At 49.5% G+C, this 9,496-nt stretch overlaps 1 protein-coding gene across 3 annotated transcripts in view; it reads left to right on the top strand.

Moving 5' to 3' along the window:
• Positions 1–1,873: 1,873 nt before the first annotated feature.
• The window catches only part of LOC133340837 (sarcoplasmic reticulum histidine-rich calcium-binding protein-like), a 316,152-nt gene continuing 308,529 nt past the window's right edge, over positions 1,874–9,496 (top strand). For all 3 annotated transcript variants that reach the window (XR_009754948.1, XR_009754949.1, XM_061549263.1), the window contains exon 1: positions 1,874–2,055. Coding sequence is in view for 1 of the 3 variants with exons in the window: in XM_061549263.1 (XP_061405247.1) it covers positions 2,013–2,055 (43 nt within the window). In the remaining 2 variants the exon portion in view is untranslated. The remainder of the gene's footprint in view (positions 2,056–9,496) is intronic.

Here is a 9,496-nt window from a genome sequence, read left to right as displayed (position 1 = left end):
CGCGAGACTTGACGAAGCAAAGCGAGACTTGACGATGTCTCGCGAGGTCTCGCGAGATCTCGGTTGAGCCATCGCTCTAGATTTCGTAATTTATATGTGTCCGGGTACTCAAAATACTAGTTTACATGCGCATACCGCGTAGAGTCTGTCGTGTAAATCTGCGCAATAATTATACGTTTTTATAACTGTAATAGTTGATGCAACAAGACATAAGCAGACGCATTTAATTGTGCAGTTTGTAAGAGTGTCAAATTTATATCGGCAATGAAACTTAAATCTTAGTTCGCACTTTTGTGCGTTTCATAAGCACCTTTTACATTTCCTAGTCCACACGGACTAGGGTGTCAATTCCGTAGTTAACATGCGCATGCCGTCGTTCTCAAGATTCGTAACTACATTTCATCAGACTTAATGCAAATAGGATGTGTGGACTTTCATCGAGCAGTGGATGTTGAACTTCTTTCGCAACCTACGTAGCCAACCGTCAAAATCGGAGGTGCGGTGGGGGCAGCAAACTAAACACAAGCAGTTTTTTTAAATGCACGTATTTAAAATGTAGTTCACATGAACATAAACCTTCAACATTTTGTAATCCATCTTCTTGGTTCTTTCGGTAAAGTCACGTAGAAGGGAAGTAATAAAATAATAAAAATAAAGCATAATAAAATAATTCCCACGAATTATTCTACGTGACTTTACCGAAAGAACCAAAAAGATGAATCCCTGCAGTCACGAAAGCTTTAAATAGAAATTGTGTAATCCATTGTTGTAGTTTTCATGAAATAACCTACCTCGGGTGGCTCAGCAGCGTTCCTTTACCAAATAGTGATGGGATAAATGTTTCTGTCGAAAGGCAATCTGCTAAGCCGACGACATTATAATTGTTTAACGTTTCGCAGTTTATATACAAATTCGTGAAGATGTGGTTCACGTTAGCATGCGCCTACGAATTTCGTAGTTCGCATAAACATAACACTAAACATTTCGTAGTTCATATAAACGCATACCTACAAAATCCGTAGTTAACATTAACATACGCGCACACATTTCGCAGTCCGCATAGGAGATGACGCACATTCCGTAGTTGGCATAAGCACGTCGATTTGTATATGGTAGTTCGTACAGACGTAACGCCGCGCATATCGTAGTTCACATGAGCATAGGGCTAACGCGTGCCACCCTCGGGCTATGTGGTGGGGGTTGGGGCGGTGGGGGGGTGTGGGTGGGGGGGTCGGGGGGGTGGTGGGGTGGGGGAGTCGTGGGGTGGTGGGGTGGGGGGGTCGGGGGAGTCGGGGGGGTGGTGGGGTGGGGGGGTCGGGGGGGTGGGGGGGTCGGGGGGGTGGTGGGGTGGGGGGTCGGGGGGTGGTGGGGTGGGGGGGTCGGGGGTGGTGGGGTGGGGGGGTCGGGGGTGGTGGGGTGGGGGGGTCGGGGGGGTGGGGGAGTCGGGGGGGTCGGGGGGGTGGGGGGGTCGGGGGGGTGGTGGGGTGGGGGGGTCGGGGGGGTGGTGGGGTGGGGGGGTCGGGGGTGGTGGGGTGGGGGGGTCGGGGGTGGTGGGGTGGGGGGGTCGGGGGTGGTGGTGGGGGGTGGGGGGTCGGGGGGGTGGGGGGGGTGGGGTGGGGGGTCGGGGGGGTGGGGGAGTCGGGGGGTGGGGGGGTGGTGTGATGGTGGGGTGGGGGGGTCGGGGGGGTCGGGGGTGGGGGGTCGGGGGGGTGGTGGGGTCGGGGGGTGGTGGGGTGGGGGGTGGGGGGGTCGGCGGGGTGGTGGGGTCGGGGGGGTCGGGGGGGTGGTGGGGTGGGGGGTCGGGGGGGTGGGGGGTGGTGGGGGGGGTCGTGGGGTGTGTGGGGGTCGTGAGTGCGCATGCGCGCCGGGAGAGTCCACGCCGTCTGTTGCTGCAGCCGTGGTAGTAGCAGCAGCAGGAGGAGGAGGTGAAGGTGGTGAACGAGGTTGACGACTGTTGCTGCTGCTGCTCTTGTTGCTGCTGCTGTTGTTGCTGCTGCAAGAACAAAGAGGACATGGGAAAGAAGACGCCGAAAAAGTTGGACTCCGCGCAACATGGTTAGTGAAAGTGGTTGTTGTTGTTGGTGCTGCTGGTGATGACGACGATCCGTCATCGTTATCAGCGTTCTCCTCATGGTCACTCGAACTATCTTCACGGATATGAAATATGCAATGGCCTGGCATCGTTGCGGCTATCGGTCGTCGTCACAGGACTCATACCCGTCATGCCACTGTAGTTGTTTAGTCTGTTCTCCTTACCCCCGGCACCTCAGTTTAGCGCGCGGTTGGCTACGTACGGTGCGAAAGAAGTTCGACACACGCACGCGTAGAACGTCATCGCCGTTATCCGTTCTGTCCTCGGCATAATCTACATCGCCAGCTCCACCGTCGGCTTCACGCCATCGTCACTTTCTCATTAACGTCTCCACGAGCCGTCAAATCGTCAGCGTCGTCGGCATTTGCTCATCGTCTTCATCGGCATGGACGCAGTCGTGCACCGACACCAATGCCATGTGTTAGCGCCGTATCTTGCAACGTGCAGCAGTTTTGGCACGCGATGTATGGGCGCCATCGCACAGTACGGCACTGCACGAACAGTACCGCACTGTGCGAACAGTGCCGCACTGTACGGCACTGCACGAACAGTACCGCACTGTGCGAACAGTATTGCACTGCACGAACAGTACGGCACTGCACGAACAGTACCGCACCGTACGAACAGTATCGCACTGTACAGACACGACAGTACTGTGTAGACAGTGCGGCACTGTACAGACACGACAGCACTGTGTAGACAGTACCGCACTGTACGGACACGACAGTAGTGTGTAGACAGTTACGACACTGTACAGACAGGACAGTACTGTGTAGACAGTACCGCACTGTACAGACACGACAGCACGGTGTAGACAGTACCGCACTGTACGGACACGACAGTAGTGTGTAGACAGTTACGACACTGTACAGACAGGACAGCACTGTGTAGACAGTACCGCACTGTACAGACACGACAGCACGGTGTAGACAGTACCGCACTGTACGGACACGACAGTAGTGTGTAGACAGTTACGACACTGTACAGACAGGACAGTACTGTGCAGATAGTACGGTACTGTACGGGCACGCCCGCACTGTACGGACACGTCCGCACTGTATGGACAGTGCCACGCCGTCAATGTGCCCCCATTGAGTGTCGCTGTGCAGCAGCAGCAGCAGTGCCACGTGTTTGCACTGTGCCACGTGTTTGCAATGTGCCACGTGTTTGCACTGTGCCACGTGTTTGCAATGTGCCACGTGTTTGCAATGTGCCACGTGTTTGCAATGTGCCAAGCTGCACCCCTCACTACCGCACTGTACTCTGTGGGTCAAATGCCAACGAGGTAACGATTTGACGGTGTCACGATTCATTCAAATGGTCGATGTCTCTCGTGTCTACGCTCTGCGGTCTTTTTCTCTGTCTCGCTCCGTATCGTGTGCTCAGCTGCCAACCCATACGGTGTAGCCCGTGTTCTTGTACAGGGAAATTGAGTTTTCATGTCCATACGGCGTGTTTGTGTTTCTGCCTTGTGACGGGACTTTGTCGGATGAAGGTTGAGATTTATCAGTGACCAATAGGGTCTGAATTGGTCTGTAATAAGGTAGGGGCACTGATAAGGTGTTGACAGCTATGAATGTGTTCTGTCTGAATCGTTCGTTGTGTCCTGTATCATGTGCCTCTGTTTGATCTGTTCTGCCCGGCTGTTCCGTCTATATTTGTATAATCTGTTCAGTCTCGTGCCGTTCTGCCCAATATGTACTCTTCCGTCATGTTCTCTTGTGTACCGTGACCTGTTCTGTCTCGTGTGTCAGACACGATGGTCTCTCACGCAAAATCTCTTCGTGAACGAGGAAAAATAAAGAGTTATGGCACAGATAACAAAATCAACACATTCGTCAAGAACACTGTTGCAACGAAATCTACAATATCTGACGTTTTGGGCAACGACCCTTCATAACTGGTGATGTAACTTAAGCCACCACTGGCACACATTGGCACATTGCGACGAATGCATTGACCGTGCAACCCACACTTTGGACTGTATAGGAGGCCGATAGGGATACTATGAGGCTCAATGATACAGAGGCCCGTAAATAAGCATGGAAATGCATTTAAGGCTAGCCACATTCGTATGATCGTGCCCAATACAGCCCAAAACTGTGGACCTTATAGTAAACGACTCTGTAGTCGGCACTTCTTCAAGGGAAGTGAAGGAACAGCAAAACTAATTGCCCTCTTCCCTGAAGCCCTCCTTAACATATTTCCACTCTACGCAAGAATAGAATCGAATTGGTTTTGACATCACTAGAGACTATTAATAATACAATGCCCAGCCGTAGCCTTAAGGTATATTTTTGATAGTTAATTCACAGTACTGTGTCTTATGTAACCAATAAATAAAATAAAGCAACCGAGACCCACGCCAATAAATTAACTAAAGCATTTGAGACTCACGAAACAATATTGCCGCTTACAAGGGCGGCTGGGGTTACATATGACATTTAAGTCGACATTTTAAATACATTTTAGGTGCACAATATTTTTTTTACTTTCATGTTCCTTGTGTAGAGAGAAACAAGCACATATTCTGGAACGGCCAACGTAGTATTTGTTTTTTTTTATAATCACAGTAAGGCACATATACTATGTTTTTATATATAACAAATATAGACTAACTTTAACAATATCAAAGCTTGAGACTTGTGTGTGACTGCCTGTGACACAGCCAAAGCCGTGCATCTGCTATATAAGAGCTGTACTTTGTGTGGGGCATGGAGTCTCGAGTTAAAATCTGTTTTCAATTTTTATTCAGAAAATTTGTTGTGCGTCCAAAAGTGAACCAACCTCACCAGCTTTTTATTAAGCTTGCAGTGGCATTTGTATGGTTATGTAATAGTTGTGCCCACCCCCGCCAATAATATGATTCATATTCTTATTGGTTCTTTCGGTAAAGTCACATAGAAGGGAAGTAATAAAATAATAAAAATAAAACATAATATAATAATTCTCACGACGTTTCGGCCACAACGCAAGCAGCCGTCCTCAGGTGAAGACCAGGTCTGTCGGGGAGACAGCGTCTGAATGACGGGGAGACAGCGTCTGAATGATTGGGAGACAGCGTCTGAATGACGCTGTCTCCCCGACAGACCTGGTCTTCACCTGAGGACGGCTGCTTGCGTTGTGGCCAAAACGTCGTGAGAATTATTTTATTATGTTTTATTTTTATTATTTTATTACTTCCCTTCTACGTGACTTTACCGAAAGAACCAAAAAGATGAATCCCTGCAGTCACAAAAGCTTTAAATCGAAATGATTAATATTATTCATTCAAGATTGCAATTCAATTAAATAATCGACCTCTGTCATTCCACCCCTACTCGGTAAGCAATTCTCAAGCATGTGAAAAAAATCTTCCTCCTGCCACTAAAATTGGTATTTGGTCTACTTTACCACAATGTCCAGGCGTAAAAAAATAAATGGACGAACCCACACTTTACCCCACCACGCATGACCTGCGTGTAACCTATTGCCTCGGTGGACAGAGCAGAGAGGTGGGGGCGGCGGGGAGGGCATTTGAGGAATGTCCAACTTTAAATCAATTGCCGTGCTGTGAGATGGAACTGGTAACATCTGGATTACAACTTCAAAGTCCATTATGCTCCGTGCGTGAGATTTTAGAAGTCTGCCCGCCACGTTTTGCACTCGCCCTCACTTGCCAGACAACTTTTGGTTGCATTTACCCACAGACGAAGATCCAGACTGTTGGCTCTTCTGTTAACGAGTTCATATGGAGGCAGACATGGTGCACGAGGGGGTGGTGTGGCTAGCACTTCTCTGGCCTGCCTGTTTACACGTCACACTTGCAATTGAGGTTGTCCTGGTCTCTTACTGATTTCTCACCTGTTCAAACAAATAAACTTGACACACTCCGCCAGGAACTCCTTTTTAAGGCAGCGGATGGGAATCAAACCCAAACGTCCGAACTCGCGGCGCAGTGCACAAACCATTGCGCGACCACTCCCCACATTCGAAAACACACAAGACTATACTACTCTTGGCTGGAAATTTCAACCTGTTCATTAAACCCAGAGCGAGAGTTTCCACATTCCCGGTCTATTCCCTGCAGCGTTATTCAATGGCAGAGCAAGACCCACAGCAGCATTGTTAGCACTGCCGTTGGTTATCCACATGCAGTTGAGATGCTCTTGTTATATGTGAGTTCTTAATAATGCATCAATTATATTTACAGCCCCTTTGTAATCCACTGATGGATAAAAGCCTTTTCATGCCCTGGCAGTCGTTGGTGTTCTTTGGCTGTGTTTCACCCGGTGGGGGGGGGGGGACCAGGATTGGTTCGGATAAAACTTGCCACCGATGTTAGAGGCTTGCCTGGAACGGAACTTGGATAGCTCTAGATTTGAAGTTTTCGTGACTGCAAGGATCCATATTCTTTTACTGAAAGAACCAAAGAACTTGGATAGCCTTTGTTGTGCCACCACTCCCGTCCCTTCTGAAAAATAGATTTTCTTTTAAAATAGTATTTTTGGAAAATAAGCCAAGATAATTAAATAAATTATTGTCCCCACACAGGTTTTAGTATAGCAGCCATTAGAAAATACATACAAATGTGTGTCCTCATAGTGGTCACATCAGGTAACTCATGTGTGAAGTCATGCCTGTGCAAAGCACTCTGGGTATTTAAAATATGGCAGTTAAATTGTGTTACATCATTATGCAAATTAGTTCTTGGTTATTGTCAAAGCAGCTAAAATTTACGGCAAGTTAGCCCATACACAGCCAAAGTAACGTGTATCTCTGAAGCCAAAGTGAGTTGAGTTTCAAAAAAACGGATTTGAATAGAGGTGAGTCAATAAAATGCAATCAGGATCTGAAAGCAGATGTCTTGAAATGGCCACGTAATGAACTCTGTTTATGATATTTACATATGACAAAGCACTGATGTCACATTAGCATATGATTTGCCCAAATTATAAATAATTCTCACAATGCATGATTCCATTTCAGCCGAGCCACCCGCATCTCCTTGACTTTGAATCCAGTAGTGAGCCAGGGTTTATACCCAGGTCTGGAGCTGTCCTAATTCAAATGCCCCCGAGATCGTCATTATTACAGAACACAATTCAACATAATGCACAGCCCTTTGTGAATCCAAGGGGTTTGTTTGACCATACTTTACCGTGCTAATTAATGCGGGGTTGGTAAAGGCGGGGGGAGCATAGACGTGGGGACATAGTAGTACAGTAAAATGGCTGTTGCTGCCAGCACTCTCTGCTGCCTACTACAGTGCAGCCTAGTACAGCCTCGGAACCTATGACAACCTATGATGCATGGTTAGTTGCCTTTCCAGGCACTGTCTAGCAGAGGTCGCAACCGAGTACCCGATATCCGTACCCTACCCGATACCCGGCCGGGTACGGGTAGCCGTTTGCGACCCTGGTGCTGCCGGGTACGGGTAGGCCGTGAGTCACTGGTGAGTAGCCGTTTGTCGCTCATTTCGGGTAGGGTACGGGTAGGGAACGGGAACCCGTACCCGGCCGGGTACGGGTACCCATTTGCGACCCTGGTGCGGCCGGGTACGGGTAAGGAATCAAAACCCGTTTGTGACCTCTGCTGTCTAGGTCACTGTTCTTCACTAATCTTCAGAGGGGGGCCACTTTCGCCGATAAGACATCATCAGTGTGAGGACCGCCACGCATTTCAAACCATTGGGTTTGACAGCGTAATGGGGCGTTTTCACATTTGTTTATTGTCAGGGGGCTGCACATCAGGGCCCACCAGTGGCCTTGCATGGAAGAGCACTCGTAAAGGTTCAAACCTACTTATCCTCCGAGATCTGAAGAGATTGGGCATATTCCGGATGATGCGGTCATCAGTTTTGTGGGCCAATTTATCGAGGAAACCCAGCGTGTTGGCAATGCTGGTTCAGTGGCTCTGATACAGCCATTGTGAACCTCCCTGAGAAAGAGAGACTGGGTCATTCTGAGCTGCCAGGCATGTAAGAATGCAGCTGCCTATCCTCCACCATTGTGCTTTGATGAATCATCAGATTTTGGAGTCACGGTTTGAATCGAGGGTGGATGTTTGGTCTCGTTTGCCCCGTCTGTCTCGTTTGCGTTGTCTTTGTCCGTCTGGTTTTGTTCATTGCATTCGCCTGAAGGTAACAGCTGCACATTATTTAAGTACACCATTAACATTTCTTACACACGTGCACACGTGTCATGAGCGTAAGATTAGCCGAACTGATACATCGGTACGTGTCCCTGAGCCATTGAGCCTGGATCTCAGTGGCTCTGACATTTCCATTATTCACCTTTTGGAGACACCAAATCTTGGCTGTGTTGCACGCAGTGTCTCAGTAGGCTTGACGTGGCCATTCTGAACCGCATTTGGAGAAGAGACACCTCGACCCAGATCTGAACACCAGCCTCACAGTGGCTGTTATGACCCCCCCCCCCCTCCAAACTGGGTGCCGTGACATGCAGGTTGCCGTTTATTAAACCACTCTCACACTCGGCATCCTACACTCATACCAGTGTAGGTGCACTCTCTCTCGGTCCTTCACCTGGACACTGAACACTATTTGGGCCCTACCCTCGGCTATCCCTTGGCTCTCTCACTCGTCTGCCCGGAGCGGGGGATCAGCCAACACCGCTCCGCGACGAGGAGAGAGAGACCCTCTTCCAGCCGCTCCTTACCCTGGCTCCCCACGGCGACCTCGCCCCCGTCACGGGGTCCCCCTTATGAACCCCTTTGGGCAGCTCCTCCCCCCAGCTCGGCCCTGCCCACGTTCTCGAAAGTGCTTTCGGAAAGCCCCTTGTAATCCGTGACGTCACGTCATCCTTGACTCTCAATCCGCTCACACCTCCTGCCGCTCGCCCCCCCTCATTGGTTACTCGCAATACTCCTCTACACATGTAAACAGTGTAGATGTCTTGAGTGTACTGTCATTATGTGTACATGTGTGTCCCATGTGTAATTACATGTGGGGAGCAGTAGCGTAGTGCTTCTGCATGCACTGCATTACAAACTCGGCAACCTGGGTTTGATCAGTGTCGATTATTCGATAACATCCTGTGCCTCCCAAGGAGTTTGATAAACATCCCAATGTAGGACGACAAGAGCTTGGACAATTGTTGGGGCCAGTTCAGGCTGCATTCCCGATTTGTCTGTGGCTTCCCCTGAGTGTGGCATGGTGCAATATCTACTCAGAAGTGTGGACAGGTCTCTGGCCATGCTCACGCTTGGATGACAGAAATAGCTGAGCGTTGTGCCCACGGCCTGGACACCCATTGGTTAGAGATGCTTGCGGCGGCAGTCGTAATTGGTTGAAACTGAGCGGTTATTCGCTTGACCTGCTCGTGTGGAGGGGGAATGAATCGTCTCCCCAGCAGGCAGTTGCTCACCATTGGTCAATTTTGCACGCTTTTCAAATCGAGCAGC

The sequence above is a fragment of the Lethenteron reissneri genome, chromosome 10 (assembly GCF_015708825.2).
Source record: "Lethenteron reissneri isolate LAM-NWPU_2019-01 chromosome 10, ASM1570882v1, whole genome shotgun sequence".
Taxonomy (NCBI): domain Eukaryota; kingdom Metazoa; phylum Chordata; class Hyperoartia; order Petromyzontiformes; family Petromyzontidae; genus Lethenteron; species Lethenteron reissneri.
This window is presented reverse-complemented; position numbering and strand designations above follow the sequence as displayed.